Consider the following 27,932-nt stretch of genomic DNA (forward strand, 5'->3'; position numbering starts at 1 on the left):
GAGGTGAACCAGTCTGAGCCACGAATTGAGTTCAGTTTGTTGTCAACCCTGAGCATTGAATATGAATTGGGTTTTATGACTAAACTTAATTTAGAATTCTAAACAGAATTTCCTGCCTCTGTTCTTTTTTTAACGAGAATTGATGGTACCACTCTCATAATGCTTTCTGCTACTCTGGCATCTGCCATTTCCTTAATCTTCTGCTCAACAAATTGGTGTTTAGAAAGGGGTAGACAGATAGGTAGAGTGGCACGGTGGCGCAGTGGGTACAGCTGCCTCGCAGTTAGGAGACCCGGGTTCGCTTCCCGGGTCCTTCCTGCATGGAGTTTGCATGTTCTCCCTGTGTCTGTGTGGGTTTCCTCCCACACTCCAAAGACATGCAGGTTAGGTGCATTGGCAATTCTAAATTGTCCCGAGTGTGTGCTTGGTGTGTGAGTGCGCCCTGCGGTGGGATGGCGCCCAGCCCGGTTTTTGTTTTCTGCCTTGCACCCTGTTTTGGCTGGGATTGGCTCTAGCAGACCCCCGTGACCCTTTAGTTAGAATATAGTGGGCTGAATAATGGATGGATGGCTGGCTAGACAGAAAGGATTCAGGGGAATGGGAACAGTGTCCCTTATGTTGATGTTGTGTTTTTTTACCTCAGTTCTTAGTTCAGCTGGCCACAAAAACATCCATTAAGTCTTTTGAGTACAAGTACTGACTTTGTAATTCAGATTGACTCACAGATCTGTGTTACTTCAAACCATTACAGCAGTCGAGGTCGCATCCAACAGAGGCCATGCAAGAGTTGTTTCTTGAATTGCTGCCAAGCGCACTTTGATAGAGACAGACATGACAGATAACGCTGGCTACAAACTTCCTACTTTGGCGGATTGGTTTTGTAATTGTCTCCCGCCACTGCAGCTGGTTACACCCTCTCTTGCTACTGACACTGTTAACTATACGGAATTGCGTTTAGTGGTGTACACTGGTTGGCCCTTTTTTATAAAGTGCATTGCACTTCACCAGGAGGCAAGTGTACCATATCCAGAAAAGGTTGGGGGGAGGGGTTGAAGAAATGAAAACTTTAAAAGCATAGCTTATGTAAAATGCGTACAATTATTTAAATAACATTGTTATGTTGAAAGGAAAAAAACTGGTTGAAAACATGTCCGGTTTGCTTTGAGTTTCTATATATTACAATCATTGGTGCACTAAAAATGGAACAGTTTAAATAACACTTTAATAAGAGTGTTGATGCCTTAAGAAGGAGGTGAGTGACAAACCCATCCCAGTCTTGATTTGTTAGGTAAGAGTATTACAACTTTTCTTTAATACAACTATTTACCCGATTTGAATTTTCATGTCAGTTATCCTTTCAAAAGTAATCTGTATTTTTGGTGTCCTGAAAGCTTTGCATTATTTTGCAGTAATGTATCACGGCGCTACCTGTTCAGATTCATACAAATATTATGCTTTTCCGGTGTTTTAAATACCTGTATACAGAGTTTTAAACGTTTGCTATAGGTTTACAACGGTTTAATAACAAAGCACATATATATTCGAAATTGCAAATTTGAGCGGAATGATGTTGAATTTGGTCCTGTGACATCTTGTTTCAGTCTAGGGATCTGTAAAGTTATTTTCTTTTACGTGTGTTTTTTTTGTCTGTTACTCCGTGTAAGTGCATTCAACTTGAAATGAAAGCACCCGCAAAGTCTCTCGGTGCCCACTGGAAAAAGAAGGTTCAGAATGTGGCTCCCAAATGTAGTATTATATGTTGATTAATTCGCTTTCATTATGCATTTTATAACATAATGATAGCATTATTTAAAGACTTAGTTTAAACTTTTTTTTTTTTTTAGGTGTCACCCAACCAACCCTAAACATCTGCGCATTTCTGCGCTTCAAGAACGTCCTTGGTGGTATATTCCTTTCCACCCTCCTTTTTTTCCCGTTGGTAAGCAATGGTTCATTCGATGACGCAAGCGGAGTATAAATTAAGACGTATTTGAATGTACACCTCCCCTAAACCCCGGCTGTTAGTGCTGTGTGTGTGAGTGTGTGCTCCTGAGGTAGCCTCGGCACACATCTTATTTAAAAAAATAAAAAAAAATAAAAAAATTAATAAAAACAATAAAAACACAAAAATATTTCCTTTTTATTTTTTTAATAAAAAAAAATACGGTGAAGCATTTCCATCGACTGGTCAAGAAAGTAAAAAAGGAAAAAATCGCAGAAGAAAAACCCTGGTGACGGAAAGGCCTACCATTTTTGCATTTGATTTTTCATCTTCTCTTTTGATTTTACTCCAGTCGTTCAATTTGAAGACACAACTTGAGAAAGATTTTTAGTTTGACCATCTTATTTTTTCACTACTTTTGTCTATTAAGAAGTTGAGAATTACGACGCTAAAGACGCAGCATTGATCTACACGTTTAATTGGGACTCTTAAACAACTTAACGAATTCCGACGTCGTCGTATTTTTCATTTTTATTTATTTTTTTTGTTTTTGTTTTCGTGAATTACCGAGATGAATCCCAGCGCTCCGAGTTACCCGATGGCTTCCCTCTATGTTGGCGATCTGCACCCGGATGTCACCGAGGCCATGCTGTATGAGAAATTCAGTCCAGCAGGGCCTATCTTGTCGATCAGGGTGTGCAGGGATATGATTACACGTCGTTCTCTCGGTTACGCCTATGTCAACTTCCAGCAACCCGCCGATGGTGAGTATTAACCGGTCGTCTTGCTAGATATTTCCCCAAACATCTTAATTTAAGTGTGCGGGTTGTTGAAATATTCACTTAAACTCGTGATATTTTCAGGGTATGGTACTGAGTAGATATTAATATCCGGTAGCAGTGCTTCACACGAATTGCTTTTTAAAATGAAGCTTTGCCTTTGATTGAATTAAATTATAGACACACAATGTTTGCCTCCTTTAATTTTGGTGGGAAGGTGATTTGTGTGCCATTATGGCGTCGTGATATATAGGCCCTTCAACCACGCTTTAATGACGTTTCAGTGGGGTGGGCTGTATTTTGCGACAACAGTGACATCGGCTTAATTTTTTTCTGATATACGTATAAAAGTTTTAAGAGCAGTGTTAAGTTTGTTTCGAAGTGACTTTCGCGTTTGACTACAATGCATGGACTTTGTTGTAACTTTCTAATTAATTGTAATTCAGTAAAGATGGTGGCCATTGGGCGAAACCTAAATGCACGTGGATTTCGTCTTCCCATAGTTCTAAAGTGCTTGCGCAACTTGTTGCTAATGTGGGCGGGCTTATTCGACAACTAAAACGCAAGGTTTGCCTGCTGCAGGCTTGTTAGCGGTCCTGGTTCTCCCCACCTGGAGAAAACTGCTTAGGGCGGTTGATTTTCCGCCTATTGCAGTCACAGTCGTAGTTTTAGTTGCCCTTTAAATCAACCTTACATTGTCATGTCGTTCTTTTTGTAATTTACGGAGTACTTTTAAACTTAGGGGTTCCTTTAAGTGTAACGTTTTAAGCAGTATTGCAGTGTAAGTGTCTCCTCCCCCCATTTGATTTTTGTTTCATCTGCAAATCTGGATTTTTAAATAACATGGTTGGAAGAAAATTAATTGGCTTCATTTTGTTGGGACATTAAAGAAGTCGGGCAGATGTGCACTTTTCCTGGTTTCTATTATAGGGTGGTAGTTATCGGGCCAGTTGCCGTTGTGTAATGTTACAATAACTTGTCTTGAAATAGAAAAATCTCGTCGTTCTCCAAAAATAGTTTGTTTTCCTCTGATTTTAGTTTATATTTGAAGCAAGATTTACACCTGAATTATGGTAAATGTGTGCAAAGAGTTGCCCTGCCTTGCATTTTCACTTGCTGAAGGTAGTTTTTTTGCGCTTTTGTAAAATTTTGCAACTCTGGCGTTTTTTGGTTTAAGACGGTTTGGTTTTATATATTCATTTGTTACAGAATTCCCGTTTGATCCGTTATGACCCATGTTGTCTCATTTACAATAGCTACCAGATGGAGGAATATTTACATGACAGTGAATTGAAAGCAGCTTTCCTCCATAGTGCAAAAGCTCTATCGCATAGCATTTGCTATGTATTTTGCACATATTAAGTAATTTAAAATTTTTAGTTTTTGCTCAAGGGTAGGGTAATGGGGCCTCATGCATAACTCCGTGCGTAGACTTCACACTAAAACATGGCGTACGGACAAAAGTTGAAATGTACGTACCCACTAAAAAATTCAGGTGCATTAAACCAGTTCGTAAGCCTTCCGCTACGTAAATTCCGATCTGCGTGAAATGTAACAATCGTGCCCCCCGGATTCCTCCCAAAGTTAACGCTTCTTTGAATATGTAAATCAATATAAATTTAAATTTAGCATTATTAAAAAAACAATGGCAAAAGCACGGGGAAATATACGTTAATGCCAAGTGGGGGCAAGGAAGAACGTACTATTTGATGGTTTAAGCAGTTGTATAAACAACAAAAGGAAGTTTATCGAAAGTTCATAGTCGCAGAGTGCCCTAAATAAAGTTGTCAGATATCTAGCTGTGAAAAGGCCAGTCCTAGCCCAACAGTCTGAGTGTCATATGGAAGCTTAGAGTACAGAGGGAAAAAAGGGTTACCGTGGAGTAAAGGCTCATTTTCCAATTTAATCACGTGGTTTATTTTGTCATTAAGGTAGAACATCAGAAACTTAATCTAAAATCTTTTAATTTACTAGTTTCTCAAATCCTATCATATCTAAAGTAGCTCATTAAATTCTCCGTATTGTGCGTCGTTCTTTGTACTCTGTGTGAGTCACTACTAGCTTAAACGATAGAACACAATACATTACATATTACAGCACTCTGAACAATTCAAGTACTAAGATTTATACTTGATATCATTTTCATGATGAAGTAAATCAAAGCATGTATTAAACATGGGGCCATATTGGTGCAATGTTAGTGACAAGCTGTTGCCCCATCCAGAGATTGTTCCTGCCTCCCTCAAGATGCTTTCTTGTGCCTTTTGCAACTCTCGAAGAAATAAATTTATGCCATTCTGTCTCTTTCAAACGTTCCAATTTTTGTCCATCCTCTTCTTTCTCCAAGTAACCAATTGCTACACTATCAGCTCTGTAATAAATGTCAAGCCATCCGTAAGCTTGGAATGCAGATTCTTAAACTTGCAAGGACCATTGAAAAATCTTCGTAGTACATGTTTAATTATTCCATCCATCTCTCCATCCAGGGTTGCGCAGGTCCTAGGAAGCATGCAGTGCAAGGCAGGAACAAGTCACTGAACGGGCACTGTCCATTGTGTACATATGTTTAACAGTATACATTTTTTTAAACAAAGTTAATTTATCTGTATAATGTAATATACTTTTATTGCGTTTCATCTGAAAAGTGATAAGTGCATCAAGAAGATTGTGCCTGGAAATCTAAATCGTCTTAGAAGCCAGTTGTCATCTATTAGTACGTGCTCTCTTCTGTTGAATTAATTTCTTTTGGTTTTTGTATGGTACAGTGAAATTCAGTATACATATCCTCTATAAGCTTATTTTCCTATAAAATGGTAAAATAACAAATATGGATAAAATTCCATTAAAACAACTTTCATTACAACAAAGTGTTTTTATGGTCCCGACTGCTGTAGAAATCTCGTTACTAAGAAGTACATTCAGCAGATACATTCATTACAACAAAGTGCACAAAAGACCTTGAAATGCCTGAATGAGTCATCCACAGAGCAGTCAGTTCTGTGGCCGCCGCTCAGTTGTGCACAATGATCACCAAACAAATTTTTTTCCTTCGAACTTTAATCATACTTTTTTTTTTTCCCTTGTGGTTTTCAGTGATGCGTTTTGCTTATTACACGTAAACATTTGAAAAACATCCATTGGAATTTAACTCGCTGTCACCTTCCTATAGATACGGCATACATGATAAAATGATAACATTTCATATTAGAAAAAAACTAATTTTTTGCAGCTGTTGATTGCGGCAAAGAGAAAAAGGACATTGCCAGTGAATTCAGAATTTCGCCATTGAAACTTTCTTGAAAGACAGAACAAAAAAAGTATAAAAATCTTTGGTTGCAAACGTACATGAACTGCATTTGAAGACGTTGAAAAAGCTGTTTTTATGTGGTTCAGTGATGCTTGTTCAAGAAACATTATTGCGGCACTCATTTAAGAAAGTGTGAGGTTTGTAAACTCTCTTGCGACCTCCCCCAACTAGACAGCAAGCCGAAGAGCGTCCTGAAGTGCAATCTCCGCGTCTGTATGGAGCAACAGCATGCACAAAGATATGCTGCGTCTCTCCGCTAAAGTAAACAGAAAAGATCTCGATGGGTGATGCAGGGATAGGAGCACGTAAATTATAAATGCAGATAACCGGATTACTTAATCACTAACCTGGCCACGACCCTGCCTGACTGCTTTGTCTGTGTATAGCAGAGTGACAGATCACGCTACAATAAATATCTGCCGTTCCTGTTTCAAGCTGAATAAAGCTGGTTTTGCTAAAGTACTGAGACTAAACCTCATGTTTTGGGGTGCAAGACAGGGGCTTATATAGCACGAAAGTTCTTCTCGGCATAACTTGTAGGCAGGAGGAGATTAAAATTAATGCAAAAGAAGCTATTGAAATGATTGCAAACGCCTGGATACAAGTTGAAGAAAGCACTATAGTAACAAATACAGAATCTTATTACAAAAAAATATTTTTTAGGTCCCTGAGTTTTTTAACGGAATTTCACCTGTAATATGATTAATAAAAATGAAAAATACACAATATGAAAGCTACAACCGTAATGCAAGTTTACAGTGAGGTAATTGTACTTTATAATGATGCGCTTGATGGACTGATTGTGTGCGCTTGTATCTCTTGGGATGAAACTTGTTTGTGAACCGCTAGGTTCATGCAGGAAAGACTCTGAAGCCTTTACCAGATGGAAGAATTTCAAATAGACTGTGCACTTGGCTGAGGCAGCGTGTGCTAGAAACCGTACCCCAGCAATTCATTATGCTCTTGACTCAATCTGTGGTAGAGCTTTCCAATCAAGTGCTGTAGAGCTGATTCCACACTACGATACATGGGGTTAAAATACTCCGTGGTACACTAAGAATAACTCAAAAGCAGCTATAGTTTTTTGAATAGTTTGGCCATTCCATGCACCATTATATGGTTACATGTTGCTTACAGTCAGATGCCTTAAACTAAACAGTATGGGGTTAATGTCAGTGTATTTGATAAAGGCCATGTCAGGGATGTGATCCTAAAAAATAAAGGGAAGCCACCCAGGAACAGTAGCACTGCTTTGATGTCAGGTGCAGCCAGTTTGCAAAACTGAGCCGAAAATTTATGTACGGTATGGTTCGAGCTCATGTGCAAATGTGCCTGGCTTTACGTCAAGTTTAGTTTTCATACATCGTGATGTGAGCATGGAATCTGGCATTTTTGTGCGTACACACCATTTATGGATGAGGCCCCTGGTGTTTACCATTTGAGATATCAGTAAGATACTTGCCTTCAATTTTGTATGTTGATGGGGCAAGGTTAGTTGGATGTATTTAGCCTAATCCTACATCCAGACTTCACAAAATTGGCATATTCTTACCTAGATTGCACTTTCACACTTTCAGTCCAACCAAGCTAGCTAGTTCTCCTTTTAATTCTTCTGAAGTAACCAAAGTCAATTTTTTTTTTTATTAAACTACCTAAAGTCCTGCTGCATCACATTACTTGGTTGCTTATTCCTTGTGTCTCTGGCTGTGTAAAGACAAACCTCCTGTTTGTGTTAAATTTACCTTTGTTTCCAGCCGTGTTCCTGTGTTCTTGTTGAATTCATTTTACATTCTGTCCATGCACTTATTCTGTTCATAGTTTCTTTTGTAGCCTGTAGATTAAACATGTATGCAGTAATTCAAATGACTCCTCACCAGTGTGTCATAAAACTTGTGCTCTACACAACATGCTATATAATATAATATTCTGTTATCCTTCTTAATTGCTTCAGAACACTGTCTGGCAGTTGGTAGTTTTGAGCTAATTGCAACTTTTACATCGTTCTCCTAAGGTGTACTTTCGATACTCAGACCTCATTGTATATTCAAACCTAATATTCTTTCTTTAAATTTCATCTGTCACAAATCTGCCGAAGCCTGTATGCTGTCCAAGTCCCTCTGTAAGGATTTCACGAATTCTGCAGACTTGACCAGATTACTTGTATTCCAATCCAAATCATGAGGGTATGTGTGTGTTTTATATATTACAAACACACACTTGGTGATCAAAAGCAGAGAACAATTTATGAACACTTGGCTTTTTCTGAAATATTCATTTTCGTTGCTCAAAATTTAAAAACATTAGCTATGGATATATTGCTGCTGTTGCATATTTTACAAAATCAAGGGACTTCAACAAAAAAAACTTGAGCACAATTGCACCCGCAGGACATAACTAGTTTTTCTTGCTGATCTGGATTGATCTCGGTCTACTTTTTTCAGTTTGTTCCTCAGTTTGGTAACAGTTGTGGGTTTGTTAGCCTTCTCCCCAGACCCCCCACCCCACCGAGATTCTCTATCAGGTTTACATGTAGATCTGTATTTTGGGCTGGCCATTACAGGGTTTAATGTTTTGCATAAAATTATTGTGAACTGATTGTGAGCTGCTTGAAGGGGAGGAAATGGATGTTGCTGAAGGAGGTTCTGAGACATTTGCATTTGCTCAGCCATGTAGCTGAAATAGAGGCTTTCGGAAGTAGAAACTTTGCCACTATCAAACCATGGTACTTCCCCTTCCAAATGTAACTTTTTTTTTTTTGCACACTTTTTGGGTTCAGTCTTTACCCAGTTTTACACAGAGCATAATGTTTCCCATCAGACCCAAGGAAATAACTTGCTTTTTTCACTAAAGTGAACTCTGGACCAGTTCCCTCCTCTGTCCAAGCAACAGCAAAGGTTAGTGTAGCATTTTGATTCTTTCTGCTAATTACAGACTTGGTCACTGCAGAGTGAGCTTTCAGTTAGAATTTTAATTTGAATGGCGAGACACTGTATACTGTGACAGTCTTGGCCTGTTCAGCACTGGATGTAAGTGCAGTTCCAGCTGCAGTGTTAAAATGATTCCCAATTGAGTTTCCACATTATTGAATTAGTGTCATTTTAAGGCTGCAATATACTTGGAACAACCAAGTTCTCTTGCAGTGGTTGAAGTTTTAATGTTAAGTGTCTGATCCCTTCTGGTAGTAACAGGACTTGAACAGCAGTCTTCCTGATACCTGCACAGATACTTGTCATAAGGGCCACCACTTAAAATATGAATAAGCAGTGATTTATTTTTTTTTTTAAATTTAGGAAGTTTGAGTTCTTATTTGTATATATTTAATATCTTACTGATTGTGTGAAATTAGGCATCGTGTAGAATGCCATAATAGGAGATCAAAGTGTGAAAGCCTAGGGAAAGTATATAGCATATTAAAGTAACAGATATTTCATGGTTTGCTTAAAAAGTTGTGCATTCTATAGTTTTCCTAGGCATTATGTACAATACCTGTCTTTCACACATTGCTGGTAATGTATTTCAAATAGCAGTGGCCCTATCAATGACTCCTGTGGAATTCTCTTAACGTCTGGCAAGAAAGGGTTCATTGCACCCCTGTGACTGAGCCAATTCTGCACCCATCTACACACTACACCCTGAACTCCCACTTTTAGTTAGATGCCCACCCTCATGTGGCACATTATCCAATTAATCCAAGTCTAGACTTAGTAGAATTCTTAATTTCCTGATACTGAAGACTAGTTTGAGCTTTGCAGAAGTTTTTCTATGATTAGCAACTGAGGGCTTGTGCATCTTTTGGAATAACAAGACCCAGCTTCCAGCTGGACAACCAGACAGGTGGATAGTTTGAAGGTATAAAATACCATATATTAAATGGTTACACAGGAAAATTCAATGTGAAAAGATTAATTTTATGATACGCAGTGGTGCAGTGGGTAGCATTAGTGTTGTGGTATACAGTATATTGGGATTAAAACTTTACATCTTGCCTTTGAGTTTGTATGTTCACCCAGTGTCAGCTTTTACTCCAGTTTCTATCATCCCACTTCCCTAAAAGGGAAGTCTGGTTTGGTCCTTGGTTGAATATAGTCAGTTGTGGGAGAACATCTTTCAGAGTTGCTGCATGTTAAAAGTTGTTAAACTGAGAAATTGGTTGATATCTTGGTATATGTGAACAAGTGAATTATATCCAAGAATTCTGAAGTTGCATGTGAGGTAGTCACTTTTGGGGTATTTGTGTTAGATTCTACGTCCTTTCTACTTTTTCTGTTCTGTTTGACTAATTGTGATTAGTTACAGTTTATATTAAATGAAGTGTCTGTCAGCTTTAAGATAAGGTCACTGATTAAGCAAGTCTAAGCATACCTATTGTTTATATACAAAGTAATTGCACAATTTTCATGTACACAGCTGGGTACAGCACTTGACTAATGAAGCTAAACAAGTACAATACATAATAAAATTAACTGAAATTCATTTATGAACTGTTTTTGTTGAGCTCTTAAGAGATTGTAATCCTGCCTTAATTAGCTTTTTTTTTTTTTTTGTCTAGCTGAAAGAGCTTTAGACACTATGAACTTTGATGTGATAAAGGGAAAACCAGTTAGAATTATGTGGTCCCAGCGTGATCCCTCCTTGAGAAAGAGTGGAGTTGGTAACATCTTCATCAAGAATCTAGATAAATCGATTGACAACAAGGCTTTATATGATACATTCTCTGCTTTTGGGAATATCCTTTCTTGCAAGGTAAGTGTTAAATATTTTTTTTCGGGTAATATTTAATTACTGGTTTTGAGTTTGCAGTTTTATGTAAACAGACTAAATGGTAAGAGGGCTATGTTTAGGTAAGCTGGAATTCTAGCAGTTGATGATCTGGCCTAAAATGCATGTAACAAACTTGCCGCTTTAACCAATAAATGCATTAATCGTTACTTGTGCACAGAAGACATCCATATCACAATTTTAATGGACAACTGTTATGTTTTATTTCTTTTAGTGTCCAGGTACTTTTATGAGGTGCATTTGTGTATCAGTTTAGTTGTTATACCTTTACTGCCTTTATTCATGTTGTAGCACTCTAAAGGTGTTTTTGAAGGTAATGGATCCCTAACACCATATCATTTGCATATGTAACATGACCATCCCTTGGAGACTTGTTTGCATCTAGCTGAACAGATTATAAAGTTCTGACTTAATGGTGAAGGTATGGGTAGGAATTTATTTTTTTGCATAGATTGGATGTGTTTATCTGCAGTGTCTCTGAAGGCAGTCCAAGTGAATATTGGCGCAACAAATTTGAACAAGCTAATCCAAGTTGATTTGTACCACCAGATAATGAGGCATTACTCCATTACCTCCATTTGTTGTTTTTGGCTTTTTTAAAATTTTGAATAATGTACTGCTGAACTCAGTCAACCAGAGATGATACATGTTTAAAGGGGATCAGGGAGTTTACATTATGCTGTAGGTTTCACCAGGAACCTTGGTAAATTGTGAAGAATATTGAGTCTGATTTTAAAGTTTTCTCTTGTGTAGTTCTAGTGTTGACCTGTTGGTCAAATTAAAAACTACCAGCATCTAAATTGTACTGGGATTTTGTAGGGTACCAGAAGAAAACATTGGGTGGCCATAGCCGTCTAATTGCTTGTGAAGTATTTAAGCTTCAATGCGAGATCTAATAACATTTAAGTAGCCATGACTCTTCCAACATAACTGCAACTTTTTTTTTTTTTGGCTAAAACAATGACTTTTTTTATATTAAAAAAAAAAAAAAGATTAAACATAATAGCATGCAGTGTCTGTAGTGCAATATGGAGCCAAATGCTAATGTACTTGATGGTGCGAATCATCTGAGGCCAGCATTTTTTTGTCAGGTGTTTTTGGTTTTTCTCTTATGTACATAGGGAAATATCATTGCCACATGTTAAACTGAATACAGAAACCTCTGGTCTTTACAGTGTCCAACCTGATTTAAGTGTTTACTGGACTTTTTTTTTTCCCCATATGTAAAGTTACTGATTCACTATTGTACTATATACATTAAATTTGCATAGTACTGGACGGGTATGGCTTCATGCAATCGCCAACCTAATACTAGAGTATTTAGCAGAAAAGTTGGGGAAACTAGTCCACACTTAATAGAATTAATAACTACAATTAAGACTAGTACTTGAAGTTGACTGATCTACAGAGTGTCTTTCTCTTGTGCACTTGTACTGTTGTATTGTGCTGCGTGTTTCATCATATCCAAGAGTAGTGTGTAGCGGAACTGCAGTGAAGTTGCAAGGAAATCAAAACTGAAACTGGTGCAAAGTGTGATTTGTTTTGTTTAGTATGAAGATTTTGGATATATTGTAGAAGCCCTGCCAGTTTCCATAGAAGAAGTTATAGCACCATGACACAGTGGCGGTTTGCTGTATGGACAATTAAGCAGACTACAGCATGATACCTCTTGACACATTTTCAGTCTCCTAAAACTGTTGCAGCTTCACCCAACATTTTGCTTACTAAGAGCACTGCAATTCATGTAGTTAAATCTGTGCTCCACGTGTAAGATTTTTTTTTTTTACATAGCTTGTACATCTGGTGGCAAAGGCTGATAAGGTGAATTAGCACGATAAGATTTTTTTTTTTTTTTTGATTAACCATTTGTACTAATTCTTATCAGAACTTGCATTGATGGTGGTTTCAGTGAACAGATATCCTAAAACGTCAGCATAGGTTAAATTTTCCAAACAAAGGTAGAATTACAAGAAATAAAGTCTTAAATCATTTATCGCATATCCAAAGAAAGAAGTTTGCTTCATTGATTAGGCCAAGTGCATCAAGTCACTTTGTGAGCATGCACAGATCTAATAGATTTTTATTTTTATTGCAAATCTTTCTGAACTGTAATGTGTTCAAAGATTAGACAACTAAAACCTCAAAGTCATCAAAAATTGACTCTTAAGTGTTCCCCATCTAGTACTGTAAATCAGATGGTCAGTTATCCTGTGAAGCCTGACAAACAAACATTGAGTAAATGTGCAAGTATGCATGTGATAACCACTTACTATCTCGGGGACATATTGGAGCCAAAGAACAGAGGCAGGGTCATGGAAATTGTGTACCTTGTCAAACAACGATCAAGTGCACAAAGAGCTTATGATTTCATACTTAAGTTTGTTGAAGATGTTGCAGCATGTGCTGAATCCAGTATTCAGCTTGGGAAAATCTAGGAATTCCATCCTATTTAAATGTTGAAGGGCACTTTTCCAAATTTGGCAGAACTAGCTATGCAATGTTTGTAAGCTCAGTTGACCAGAACAGAGTTTCAGTAAGTGTAACATGGTAATTGCTGAAAATGGTTAGCATTAGGGGTGCGCCTGTGGTAAATGTCAAAACTTCATCCATGAAGACTCCTATAAGTAGAAAAGTGAACACAGGAAGTGTTTCCTTACCACTAGAATCTGTGAGAAACGTTTATTCCAGTTTACTTTTGTTGGCATAATCATGCCTCAATTGTGGAAGGTGTTTTTCTTTTAAATCCTAATTCTTTGCTGGTTCAAAGCCTCCACCTTACCATGATTGTGAAGAAAAACTTTTGACTTAAAAAATGCTTTACATATCCTTCATACTACATTTGTCTGTGTTTCCATACTTTGCCTATGTTGAGAAGCCAATAGAGGGGGTGGGTGTTCTTGAATTCTTTGCCCAGTCATGTTGCTTTTGTACCATTGTGTTGATAGAGGTAGCTTTTATTTTTGATGACTGCAGGACCTGTTACCTGCTGGGAAACTTGCAAAGCTTAGTTCTATAAATAGAACCTGCACTGTGTCTTGGGTTCACGCAAGGCCCCTTGCAAATTTGTCCAATCCAGCAGCTTGTTTTTTATATAATGTTACCCAAGATTAAACTTTAGCATGGGCAGGTTTACTAGGGAATGAAGTATTGTGGTCTAGATACCTATCCTATAAATTGCTCAATTTTAAACTTGTGGTCCATGGCCTAACACTACTATCCAATTTTTGATGCACAATCAACTTTGGCAGAATTATGTTCTGTGTTATATTTAAGTGAGTCTGTTTTGCCAGTAGTTTCTAGTGATAATTTAAATGAGAATTGAAACCTACCAAAAAAGCTCATCTTTGTGGAAATGCCACCAAATTGCTTTCAAGCTGGAAGGGATATATTGGCCCTGAATAAAAAATGCAGTGATTTTTAGGAAAGAAGTTTCCTACAGAGCCAAATTGTCCAGTCCTACATAAAAATGTAAACGGTACCTAATAAAATGTAAAGTGTCAATAAACTTGTGTTCATTGATTAAATTAGATATTTAGATGAGTAGTTACTAAGTAAAGATGTTAAACCTTTTTTAAAGCTAACAGTCCTTAGTTTAGTGCTCTTGTTTTGATTAGTTGTCTTGCTGTTAGCCAAAGTGTTTATGGGTTTTGTGTTCTAATGCATTTCTAGACAAGAGTGTTCTAATTACCCAAATTAGGGGGTGTGGGTTTCCACTACTAACATTCTTTCATGTTTATACTGTGCTAGATTTAGAGCTTCATGGGTGCAATCAAATAGTTTTACTAACTTGATATACATCAACATTTCTTGGTGAACTACCTCTTTAATTATTTGTAATATTGTCCAAAAGACTCACTACCATTAAAAATGATCAATATACAATATCTTAAAGCAACATGCCAAAATACCAGATTGGTGCCATCATTCTAAAGTGTTGCAACTGCAATTTCTAACCTGATGTTTCTCTAAACACTTAGGTGGTATGTGATGAAAATGGATCAAAGGGATATGGATTTGTGCATTTTGAAACACAGGAAGCAGCTGAAAGAGCAATTGAGAAGATGAATGGGATGCTTCTTAATGACCGTAAAGTGTAAGTCGTCTTGTTAGTTGTGGAGCTAGTGCAGCCTTGTCAAATTCAGTACAATTTTCCACAGACTGTACTGGCCAAAATGGCTGCTACATTATGTTTGTAGCACACAGTCTCCATATGCTAAAGTGCAAAATGGGGATAAAGTGGTGCCACTAACAGTTTTTTTTTTTTTTTCTTGAAACAGTGTACAGTTTGCATAATTACAAAAAATTAATACAGATCATTGTCTAGGATCAGACCCTTGGTTTGACAGGCTTATTTGACTGTTGGGACTGTGTCCTAACCCTTTGCTTGGCTATTCTTTAATTTCTAGATTAATTGGTAGATGTTTAGCTGCTGCAAAACATTTTCATTATAGAAACAATCAAATGTACTTGTGCATCTCTTACCCACTGACTGATGATGGCAGCATGTGGCGTTTGTTTCATACAGAATAGTGAGTGGCCATGGAAACAGTGTAACATTAATACTTACTTAGCCCAACCAGATTGAACCTGTGTTGCAGCAATATATAAGTGAAAAATATTCTTTACTATTTTAGTTTTAAAATTTTAATTTAGCAGTGAGTGAGTGAGTGTTCAGTTGTGATTTATGCCTTTTGGGTTTTTTTTTCTTTCAGGTTTGTAGGACGTTTTAAGTCTCGCAAAGAGCGTGAAGCAGAGCTTGGAGCTAGAGCAAAAGAGTTTACAAATGTTTATATTAAAAACTTTGGGGAAGACATGGATGATGAGAAATTAAAAGAGATATTTGGCAAATATGGTACATTTTTGTGTATGTTCTAGGTATTTTGTAGGTTGGTTTTCAGAATTTGACTGAACTATACACATTTCTCCCCCTCAATTAGGTCCTGCCCTGAGTATTCGCGTGATGACTGATGATGGTGGAAAATCTAAAGGTTTTGGTTTTGTCAGCTTCGAGAGGCATGAAGATGCCCAAAAGGTGATAACTTATTTGACCGCAGTAAATCTTTTAGTGGGTCTTTTGCTTCAAATACCTAATGTTTTCAAAACAAATTAACTTGATAAGGTGAAAAGCTCACTCATTTATGACTTTGGGTAATACCACATTTACATGTTGAAAATAAAGTACTTTATATAACTTGGAATGTGGAAGATCATGAAACGGTCAATTTCATCACAGTGGGGTGATTGCATTTCGCTAATGTTAAAAAGTAAGCAGTATGTACCTTAGATTCGAAAATGCACATTTGTTTTGTAAACAGATACTGTAGTTCTTTGCAATAAATCACTATAGAATGTTTTGCTGGTCAGAGTACTATACTAGGCTGCTATAAATTTAAAAATTACTGTGAGGGCATTGTTCAGCACATCTTTGTAGTTTGAGAAGGCATTGATAATAGTGGTTCGTAGTTTAACTACACTGTCTGGAAAAAGCCAAAATTAACTGTTACATGTTGAAACCAGGCTGATTGCCTCCTTCCATCATAACCATTTTGGGAACCAATAAGTCAAACTTGTACGTGTCCAAATTGGACCAGAGAAAATGGGACTTGCCACAGTAGAAGTCTTTGTTAAACGATTGTTCATCATGCTGGGCACACGGTGGTAAAACTTTAGTGAAGTCCTCTGAATGCTGAAGAGCCTTAATTTTTTTTCCCCCGTTTTATAGGCAGTTGATGAAATGAATGGCAAAGAGATCAATGGAAAACAGATCTATGTTGGCCGTGCACAGAAGAAAGTAGAACGCCAGACAGAACTAAAACGTAAATTTGAGCAAATGAAACAAGATAGAATGACTCGATATCAAGTAAGTTAGATGAATATCTTATATATGCACACATGCATTCTGTTTATTAATATTCAGTTTATGTTGTATGTAGGGAGTTAATTTATATGTGAAAAATCTGGATGACGGGATTGATGATGAGAGGTTACGTAAAGAATTTTCACCCTTTGGCACCATCACCAGTGCAAAAGTATGTATTTCTGGTTATCCTGCTTTTATTTTCAAATTTAAATATTTTGGCTGTTTTTAGGTTTTTCAAACAAAAATGTAATGTCTTTTAGGTAATGATGGAAGGTGGACGCAGCAAGGGTTTTGGCTTTGTTTGTTTTTCTTCACCTGAAGAAGCCACCAAAGCTGTGACTGAAATGAATGGTAGAATTGTGGCTACCAAACCTTTGTATGTTGCTTTGGCCCAACGTAAAGAGGAGCGCCAGGCCCATCTAACCAATCAGTACATGCAACGAATGGCAAGTGTCAGAGCTGTGCCCAATCCTGTCATCAACCCATACCAACCAGCACCACCTTCAGGTTACTTCATGGCAGCTATTCCTCAGGTAAATTCTATTGAGTTTTCATATTTGCATATGCTTCTAAATGCAGAATAAAGTAAAAGTTGTATATATTGAAATTTTTAGACCTTTTTTTTTCCCCCTGTATTTGCATTTAGCCTTTAGAAAGTTTCATGGAGTGTATCTGCTTAAAAGTTGTTTGCAACCTCCAAATAAGCCATTTATTTCTATAAGCTAAAGAGTTCTAGTCACTATCAGAGTGAGATCTGTGCATATTTCTCCTCTGCCATCGTGTGTTTATTTCTGGGACCCTGGCTGAGGTTACATTGGTTTAATCAATTGAATGTGGTTAGTGAAATACTGAAGTATAGGCTTACATGTCACATTTTTGGTGTAAACTTGGGTGTGGGTGTTTTCTGGGATGAGAATGTCCTATGGTTTTGTGCTGGATAAGGGGTAGAGGCATTATAAACAGCATTACCTTCATGCTAAATTATTGGGACTTAACGATTTTATCTGATTTTTCTTTATTTTGGTGTAGTTTACTAAGTGGTAAGTGCATACTTATTATGCTAAATGATTTTTAAAAATTGTCCCCTCCAGGCTCAGAATCGTGCTGCATACTATCCAACCAGTCAAATTGCTCCTTTAAGACCTAGCCCTCGTTGGACAACACAGGGAGTGAGGCCTCAGCGTGAGTATTTTTCTAGTATTTCAGCCTCCTTAGATTTAACATTAGTGTTCCTGTTCTTGGTGGTTTTTTATACAGTATATATGTTCAAAACTGTTTGCTTAATTTAGATTTCCAGAACATACCAAGCACACTCCGCCCATCTGCTCCAAGACCTCCTGCATTTGGTCCAATCAGAACAAATCCGTCCCAGGTGCCACGGGTCATGTCCACTCAGCGAGTTGGTATGTGAATTTGTCTTTCAGAGGTTTTATTACTCTTTCTCTAAGAGTTAAAATTAAGTCATGCAACCCCAAAAAGTGAAACAAATCTGCATTTAAACCACTTAACTGTCTTGTTTAAAAGTATGTCTTAGTCCAGATTTTAATGTATTCTAGTACACATAGCAACATTCATCACAGAACTGCACCTCTTGGTTTAAGGCTGGTTTGGTTTGACTGCTAAAGATGCAGAAAATTTAAGACTGTTCTTGCAGTTCTGAATAATGTGGACTTGGCAGTTTGCTGCACCAGCAGCCCTTGGGTTATGAATGCCTACAGGAACAGAATTAATGTTTCTTTGCTGCCATTGTTTGTAAACCAAGCTTGTATGCGAGTTGGAACTTGCTATATATTTAATTATTAACAAGTTTTAATCTTTAAGTGAAGCAATATTACTATGCTTTGAATTTGTGTTGTGATTTTTATTTTTTTTTTTAACTATTAAACAATGTACATACCCGTAGTTCAAGTACAAGATTAATATATTCTACATATTTCGATAATGACACAGTAACTCGGTTGGAATAGGCATAAGGATTGCATGAAAACTCACTTCTGATCCCTCGGCACAAATTCACACACTGTTAATCAAAACTTGGATGTCTGTTTGTTAAGGGACAGTTTAAGTTGTTAAAGAGGTGTATTATGACCTACCATTGTGTAGCTGTTGTCTCCCTTCCAGATCTTGTGCTTTAAAATCAATATCAATGAAAATTTCTTTGTAGAAGTTAATTCTAGTAAAATGTGATCCCACCTTAAAGTATATTTTGTCATTGTTTTAATATTTATCCTCTTATGCTCCTTGGCTGTAAAGTTCACCATATCAAATTACTTTTAACTGATCCATTGTCTGTTATCTACTTTGATAGTGTGTAGTCCCCCTGAACACTGTTTTCTTAATCTTGTTGGAGTAGACACCAGCTGCTATATCTCTGCACTGCATTAAGCTTGTTTTAGAAGTTGGTAAATGATACAATAACTCTGATTGTAACATTACAGTTTAAATAGTCTTAAGCACCAATTTAAATTGGTCTCTTTCAAAATCATCACTTTTTTAAAAAATCTTGCTCATTTTTCTCAAAACAGCTGCACAGACGATGGGCCCCCGCCCTGCCACGGCAGCAGCAACTGCAGCTGCTCCTGGGGTCCGTGGAGTACCACAGTACAAGTATGCTGCCGGAGTGCGCAATCCACAACAGCACTTGGGTGCTCAGCCCCAAGTTACCATGCAGCAGGTAGGCCTGAATCTTTTTTGCAGTTTGAATCGAAAGAAGTGTTAAGTTCTTTCCACTAGCATTCCGATTTGTTTGATCATTTCATTTAAGCTTTTATTTGTAAACACCTGGAGCATGGGAATTTTAAGAATGCTTTAAGGCTCTGTTCCATGAATATTGTCAAGCAACCAGAGTGGGAGAGGGAATAGAAATTCACTTTTTTTAGTAGTTTATTTCTTATATAAGATGGCTACAGAATACTGACCCAGCAGAGTCTGAGCAACACAAGGTTAAGGCCAAGGAGGTTAATCGATCTTGAACTTGATGGATCTTTACCGTGGTGACTACACCCACACCTTCACATAATGACTATGCCGGTACCTTTTTGTTATCTGGAGATTTTGGCTGTGCTGAATGGATGGTTAAGCTGCATACTTGTTGACACTTGTTTATAAAGCACCACTGACTATTTGTCCCATGAAACAAAATCACTGAAGATGTTCTGCTCAATGATTTCTTGATCCAATCAGTTTACTAGAATTCAAGCTGATAAAGCACCTTTCAAATACTCTGAGATAAGGGATTTTAAATTGCTTAGAAGTGTTTAGGGGCCATTTGTTACTTTTTTTTTTGTAAGCTCATTATTTGCAAATTTGATAAATATTGCACTGTTCCATTAAATGAAATTAGGAAATGTTTCTTGTATTGTTACATCAGGCCATTTATGCTATATTGCACCAAAGATTAATTTGATTAAATGAGAGGGTAATTTTTAATTTCAAAATATTAAGTTTGAATGTCATTTTATTAAGGCTTGAAGTGTGTGCTCACATTGTGGAATATTACAACGCATTCAGTTGGGGTTGAACAATTATGCCCTGTTTTTAGAATTAGGGATTGTGTTTTCATTATGCTAAAATGCTGGTGATGAGTCAAGAGCAGCTTTGATGCACTTTCATTCATGGCAGAAAGTATGGGGGGGGGAAAAAGACATTTTACAGTGAGAATGCATTTGTGGTGTTTATGGAACTGTGTCCTTGTCTTCTGTTTCGTGAAGTTTGCCATGACAAAGATGGAGCACCAGCATAGGCAGGTATTGGTGTTTTTACAGTTTGCAGAGTTCGGAACTGATCTGTTTGACTGAGAAAAGTTGGCTAATTACACATCTAGTCATTGTTTCCTGGATGCGTAGTAGAGCCATTGCCATACATGAAATGTCTGAGAGGACCATTGTGGGCCGCTTGCTACTGCCACAAATGCTTGCAAAGAAAAACATTATATAGTCTATATAACCATTTCATTTCCATGCAAAGTATCATGCAGTTGACCTCAACTAGGTAGTTCTTTGAACTCTTTATCATAGTTCTGGCAGGCCATTAAGAACATGAATTGTTTTAAAATTTCACTAAAACGGAAAAAACCTATATGGTTTTCATATACTGTTTGTATCTTCAGCCTGCTGTACATGTGCAAGGACAGGAACCTCTGACTGCCTCAATGTTGGCTGCAGCTCCTCCACAGGAACAGAAGCAAATGCTGGGTAAGGGTTTTCAGCATGTTTGAAGAAGCTTGATAGTGCATTGATCATAAACTGTATTGACATAACATGCATTTGTTTTAAAATGCATGCTCTTTCACTTATTTAAAAAAAAATGTATATGAGAGTACTTCAGGTGGTGCTCTGGCAGTTAAAGGTTTTTCTCATTCTGTATAACAATTAAAATGGCTTCATCCTTTACTGTAATTTTAAGTACATTAACAGTTGCAGATTGTACGAACATGTGACTTTTTCTTGTTTTAGGTGAGCGTTTGTTCCCTTTGATCCAAGCTATGCATCCCACTCTGGCTGGCAAGATAACTGGAATGCTTCTGGAGATAGACAACTCAGAATTACTCCACATGCTTGAATCACCAGAGTCTCTGCGTTCTAAGGTATGCTAACGTAACAGAATAGCCAGAGTAAGCACTATAATACTTGTGCATTTTTGTGTATATTGTCCTGTATGAATGCAAAGATGCATCTTGCTTCAGAATTATTGAAAAGCTCCATTTGCCAATTGTTAAATCTTGTTTCAGGTTGATGAAGCTGTAGCTGTGCTTCAAGCTCATCAAGCAAAGGAGGCTGCTCAGAAAGCTGTGACCAATTCAGCTGGTGTTCAAAGTGTCTAAGTCAAGGTAATGTGGGAGCCTTTCCTGGGAGACTGTAGTTACCCTGCCACAGTCCTCTTGTATAGAGTGCATTCTCTAGTTTTCTATGTGATTTACGTTTTCATACTTGTGCGCATTGCATGTATCTGTACCAAAAATTTCACCTCCTGCTGCTCAAGAACTATCTTGTAAATCGCTATCCGGCTCAATATGTATATTTTTGCTTATCTTTGTTTGTGGTGTCCAATCCAGTAGATGTTAGTGATGTTCCTGTTAAGACTTTCTGCTGAAAAATAACTTTACTGTCTCATATAAAATGGTGTGTCCTCTTTAACTGAAGTTGGTATCTTCAACACTTAAATCAGATATGTGAACTTAATACAGATTCAAAACGGTGCATTGGTAAAGAACTGGATAAAGGCAAAGCCTTATTGTAAGCTGTGCAACTCAGATGTTAATTGTAACACAACAAATTTGTGAAATCATTTTATCTCAATTTCACCCATAAATTTAATCTCGGTTGACATCCAAACAAGTAGAGCCTTAAACAGTCTGCACTGGTGACAGAGGGTAGTTCGAGGCTTCTTTATAATTCACCTTGTGCCCAAAAAATATTCTATAGCAGTTTGTCAAGTTTGAGACCCTACACCTTTTTTGAAAAATGGGGCTTTCGACTAAGGATACAGGTTTTTGAACTGCATTATGCTATACCAACCATAAAGCAATTGAGTGAAGTTGCTGTACCAAGGCTTTATTAAGATTTTGAACAAAGCATCATCAGATCTCTCAAGCCAGTGGGCACGGTAGTCCTAACTTGCAAAAGATGATCATCTAGGGCAGCAGGTTCCTATGTGACAATCGTACATTAAAAACTGGGCACCTGTGTCAGATGTGTTGCAGACAAGTGTTTTGCATGCTGGTCACAGATGTGTTGCAGACAAGTGTTTTGCATGCTGGTCACACCAGGAACAGCCTTGCTACCTATTTATAGAGCTGCTGAGGTGACTCACTTGTGTTCTAAGAACCTTTTCTAGCAGTTCAAATGCGATGTTCCATTGTGTGACCGCATCAATCAGAAGTTTGTGTTTCCAATTCCAATTAACATTGCTCCTCTAAGCATGCAAGCTTTTTCCACTGCAACAGTACAGCTACAATGTGCTCACTCGGTCAAGTGGGTAATTGTTGGAATTTTCAGAGCACCATGAGATGCAAAAGTGATATGTGCAGAAAAGCCTACAAAAATATTTGTAATGCCGCACCCCCTTAAATTGCCTCACACCTCTTTCACCAGTGTCTGTCTGTTATGCAAATGTGTCAATTGATGTGCATGGAAATTTAAGGTGGCCTGGTATTATTTTCGTAGGTTTCAGGGATTCTGTGGTTAATAGAGGCAATATAAGTCACAATGGCCTTTTTTTTTTTTTTTTCCCCTTTAAATGTTCCATTCATTCCATTCTGCTGTCAAGCATCCGCTGTAAATCCTGGTTTTAAAATGCTGCCTTTTATTGTCTGAGGACTGTGAGGACACATTTTCGAGACTAACGTGGCTGCCAAAAGAACTGAAGAGGTGTAATGTACAGATTCATAAAAGGACAGGAGTCTTCCAGCTGTGTAATCTTGAATGAGTTGAAATTAAATTTCTCATGTGGTAATGAATTTGGTTAACAGATGTGTGCTGAAGGGTTTCTACATGGAGAGACATAACACATGGATAGGTTATTGAATAGTGTTCATTATTCAAGAAGCAATATTTGATTATAATTGCGAGGTGATGTAGACCTTTTAAAAAGCAGATACCATTGCATTGTATTAAAACAAGGAGTTCCCCTATCTCCCAGAAAGGGTGGACAAATAACATGGGTGATTCATTTTTTTATTTTATTTTAAAGAGCAATGGTATTGTTTCATATCTTCCAAATACCAATGTTTAATTGTTCAATACAAATAAAGAATTTCTTAATGTAGATACCCTTCAAATAAGTGTTACTGGAATTTGTCACATTAATGTTCTCTATGCATTTTGAAGTGTGAGGGGTGTTCAATTTATCTACCTAAGTATGAAAGAGCATGTTGTGACATGTCTCAAGGTTACTTATGCACATAAGAAAATTCTAGATTTGTTGCAACGTTCAGTGATGATTTCTCGCAAAACAAGGGGGAAATGCTGAAGGAGACCCATGACTGCAGTTTATGGCGAGTCTTCCCCATAATCCTTCATTCAGTTGCCCTTTGTAAAGCTTAGCATCTTTAGTTTTGCCACCTCCACTTCTGTCTCTATAGCACTGACCAAAAAAATCTCCAATCCATATAAAAAGCAGGTGTCACTGCTGTCCTGTAGACCTTCCCTTTTACTCTTGGCTGATCTACCCATTTCACACTGCATGTATTTTTTTTTTTTCTTAAATCCTTTCTTCCTCAATCCCATCTACTGTTGATCCCAAGTAGTTAAACTCATCCACCTTTGTCCTGCATCATCACCATTCAACTGACCTCCCTCTTTTACACACATGTAATGTATTCTGTCTTGTTTCTACTGACCTCCTTTCCTCTCTAGTGCCGGGTCTCCTCAACCTTAGCCTGCTCCCTACTCTTCACTACAGATCACAATGTTATTAGCATACATAGTCTACAGGGACTCCTGTCTAATCTCCTCTGTCAACATAAACTGCTCGGAGCTGATCCTTGATGTAGTCCCACCTCCACGTTGAATGCATCTGTCTCCTTCTGCAGACCTCTCCACTGTCACACTTCCCTCATACATATCCTGTACAACTCCTCCTTATCTCTGCCACTCCCGACTTCCTCATTCAATACTACAATTCCTCTCGAGGCACCATGTCTTATGCTTTCTCCAGCTCCACAAAGATACAATACAACTCCTGGCCTTCTCTATACTTCAACACCCTTGGAGCAAATATCGTGTCTGTGGTGTGTTTTAAGGCGTCATGCTGCTCACTCATCGCCTCTTAACCTAGCTTCCACTACTTTTTTTCATAACTTTATGCTGTGGCTCATGAATTTTATCATCCTGTAGTTACTATAGCTCTGCACATCACCGTTATTCTTAAAATTCGGTACCAGCACACTTCTCCACTCCTCCGGCATCCTCTCACTTTACAAGATTCCATTAAACCATCTAGTTAAAAACTCTACTGCCAAAAACTCGAATGCCTCTATACTTTCACAGGTATGTCATCTGGGCCAGCAGCCTTTCCTTTCTTCATGTTGTTCTTGGCTGTCCTGGTTAACTTCTTTGTGCTTGAATATCCTAAAGAATTTATTGGGTTGCATTCGCCCGACCCTCGACTTTAACAAGGGCCCAGTCCCTGAACTAGCCACACAGCTCCACAGCATGATGGAACCTCCACCACATTTGACAATGGGTAACGAGTGTTTTTCTTGGAATGTGGTGTTCTTCCGCCATGCAAAGCGCATTTTATGACCAAATGTAATTTTTGTCTTGTCAGTCCATAGCACTTTGTTCAAAAATGAATCTGGCTTGGTAAATGAGCATTTGCATACAACAAGCGACTGTTTGTGGCGTGAGTGCAGAAAGGGCTTTCTCATCACCCTGCCGTACAGAGATTATTAATCCCAAGGCTAAATTCAGATGTTTTGTGCCAATTGCGCTGAATTGTAGAACGATGTACAGATGCACCATCTGCAGCAAGATGTTCTTGCAGGTCTTTGGAGGTGATCTGTGGGTTGTCTAACATTCTCACAATCCTGTGCATATACTGCTCCTGTATTTTTCTTGGCCTGCCAGACCTGGGTTTAACAGGAACTGTGCCTGTGGCCTTCCATTTCCTGATTACATTCCTTACAGTTGAAACTGACAGTTTAAACCTCTTGAGAGCTTTTTGTAGCCTTCCCCTAAACAATGATACTGAATCTGTTTTCAGATCTTTTGAGAGTTGCTTTGAGGATCCTATGCTGTCACTCTTCAGAGGAGAGTCAAAGGGAAGCACAACTTGCAATTGACCACCTTAAAATACCTTTTCTCACGATTGGACACATCCGTTTGAAGTTCAAGACTTAATGAGCTAATCCAACCAATTTGGTGTTGCAAGTAATCAGTATTGAGCAGTTACATGCACTCAAATCAGCAAAATTACAAGAGTACCCTAATATTTGCACAGCCAGTTTTTCACATTTGATTTTATTTCATACAACTAAATACTGCTTCACTAAAAATCCTGGTTCGGGAAAACACTCCAGTACTCTGATGTTCCTAGAAAATGAAAGACATACCACTGCTTTTTTCTTTGTTGAAAGTAAATTATTGTGTATATGTATATAAACTTTTTAAAAACAACACTTGTATTAAGTTCAGATGTGCTCTAAAAAGTAAAGTCTCATTCATCAATCAACATTCAAAAAACACTTCCTAAAATCTTAGCAAAAGCACCCATGCTTTTATTTTACGATTGATGTACGAGAGACTTAAGTTCACTAAAAAGAGTGGTTTTTAAAGTGTTTTTTTTTTTTTTTATATACGTCCCCATTCCACCACCAGGTTTCCTTTTTTTCTCTTTCCTCTGTCCAGGTATCATGCCAAGCACCCTTCTTGCAGTCACCCTTACTACTTATACTGTAGATGCCCAGTTGTCTGGTAACTCTTCACTCAGTGTCTGTCTTACCTACTACCTGAACTCAGCCTTGCAGCCTTCGTATTTCAGCTTCCACTGTCATGTTAATGTGGATTCCAGCAGCTGAGCCATCCACCCTACAGTCCTGAACCGGCTCCTTCAGAATATTTCCTGTTTTGAAGAAATCGGTAAAATTTGAAGAAATACAGTGGTTTACAAGAAATGGAGATATCAAGGCAGCTGTAATACCTTGGTTCGAAGGTCAAACAAGTCAAAAGTGGATGAAGTGTATGGTGCTATCAGGACTATTGGAAAAAAAAAAAAAATTATATATAATTTTTTATTTTTTTTAACTTTCCTACAGAGGTAGATTATTGAATGCCCCTCATAATTTCTAAAGAAGCCACCATTTCAAGTATACTGCCTGGTCAAAAAAAGTCTATTACATTGGACCCGCCATTAGCTTTGATTATGGCAAACATCCACCGTTTTTCAATAAGCTTATACAATGACACATTTATTTCCATTCAGTGTTTTTTCACTAAGATTTTATATTGATAATTGGAGATTTGGACTAGTGCAATCTAAAGATTGTCATTTGAGTAAGGTCTAAACTCTGGTTAGCCAATCCATGTGTGAAAATGTCTTGTGCTCCTTGAACCACTCTTTCACAATTTTGAGCCTGTTGAATCTTGGAAATATGCCTGTGCCATCCGGGAAGGGAAAAAAAATCTATTGAAGGAAAAACCTGGACATGTGGGCCCCATTGCAAAGAGACTTGCACACAGTAAATCTGGGAAGTATTGGTAAATATATTGTCCCAAAGATTTGCCACAGTTACATTTGGGTGGAAAGCTTTTGCATTGGCATCTTGTGACAGTTCTGTATTACCACAGTATTGATTCTCTAAAATTTAAATGTTAGCCCAGTGGTTCTCAAACTGTGGGGCGAGCCTCTCTAGGGGAGCGCAAAGTAACAAAGGGGGGCACGAAGATGTGAAAAAAGAGAACAAGAATCCAAAATATGAAAAATCTATTGAAACCAAAACAAATTAACTTAAAACTACCTTCTGATACTAGAAAAATAGATAAATGTCAAAAGTAGGCATAGTAAAATATGCATCTATGATATATATCCTTAAAGAACAAATTGGTATTGTTGGGCTCCTTTATATAAAAAAAAAAAACGTTAGGGGGGTATGATTGAAACTTATGAAAACTTGGGTCGCAAATACTTAAAGGTTGAGAAACGTTGTTAGCCCATTCTGTTCAGTTTAATCTGTAAAATTTTAGGATAAAATAACAGTTGAGTACATCAGAGGAACTAAACCTAGAGTAATGAATTGGGTGAAGTGCTAATTAAAACTTTGTAGACAAATGATGGTACATGAACTCTGGAGAATGATAAGCTCAAATCTTATAGGTATGAAGCTGTAACCAGTGAAAATAACTTGCAGTTCCAAAATAACTAGCAAGATGTGGTTTCCTTTCTATAAAAGTGCAACATAGTGTATAATATTTTCTAACAGCCATTAATATCTTATTCGTATGTTCACCTATATACAGTTGTGGCTTAAGTTGAAATTGTGTTCAGAATATTCTAGCTATGAAGATATATAACTATAGTCTTGCGTGTGTTTGCCATAATAGCATTGTTTTAGACTTGATTTTTTTTTTTTTCTTTTCACAGAGCTGAGGGAAGTTCAACAGACCAACTTGCTTCACTGAAGAAAAAAAAATTAAACATTGAAAAATGCTAAAATACTCAAAACATTGCAAAAAATAAAATTTATAAAAAGGAAAGGAACAAATCAATGCCGGGTCTAGAAAAGTTCATTCTAGTCCTAGATTAATGTTTTAAAAAAAAAAAAAAAAA

At 37.5% G+C, this 27,932-nt stretch overlaps 1 protein-coding gene and 1 non-coding gene across 2 annotated transcripts; both read left to right on the forward strand.

Annotated features, from left to right (window-relative positions):
• Positions 1 to 1,996: 1,996 nt before the first annotated feature.
• LOC120515975 (polyadenylate-binding protein 1) lies at positions 1,997 to 27,932 on the forward strand. Its single transcript, XM_039737377.1, has 15 exons — positions 1,997 to 2,706; positions 10,578 to 10,771; positions 14,785 to 14,900; positions 15,520 to 15,659; positions 15,745 to 15,839; positions 16,530 to 16,667; positions 16,741 to 16,836; positions 16,928 to 17,200; positions 17,759 to 17,849; positions 17,957 to 18,070; positions 19,193 to 19,341; positions 20,776 to 20,860; positions 21,122 to 21,252; positions 21,397 to 21,495; positions 27,747 to 27,932. The coding sequence occupies exons 1-14, from the start codon at positions 2,514 to 2,516 to the stop codon at positions 21,487 to 21,489; spliced, it is 1,908 nt and encodes a 635-aa protein (XP_039593311.1). The 5' UTR covers positions 1,997 to 2,513; the 3' UTR covers positions 21,490 to 21,495; positions 27,747 to 27,932.
• LOC120516213 lies at positions 14,930 to 15,061 on the forward strand. The gene has a single exon (XR_005630804.1). It is a non-coding gene; the product is annotated as a small nucleolar RNA SNORA5 (small nucleolar RNA).

This window comes from Polypterus senegalus, chromosome 15, assembly GCF_016835505.1.
Source record: "Polypterus senegalus isolate Bchr_013 chromosome 15, ASM1683550v1, whole genome shotgun sequence".
Taxonomy (NCBI): domain Eukaryota; kingdom Metazoa; phylum Chordata; class Cladistia; order Polypteriformes; family Polypteridae; genus Polypterus; species Polypterus senegalus.

What these genes read in the sequence shown, in the direction of transcription:
- LOC120515975 (XM_039737377.1), top strand. Translation starts at nt 2,514, where the DNA reads ATGAATCCCAGCGCTCCGAGTTACCCGATGGCTTCCCTCTATGTTGGC. An exon ending in ATAGAATGACTCGATATCAA is followed by an intron (nt 16,668 to 16,740) that starts GTAAGTTAGATG and finishes TGTTGTATGTAG; the next exon opens with GGAGTTAATTTATATGTGAA. An exon ending in CCCAAGTTACCATGCAGCAG is followed by an intron (nt 19,342 to 20,775) that starts GTAGGCCTGAAT and finishes TTGTATCTTCAG; the next exon opens with CCTGCTGTACATGTGCAAGG.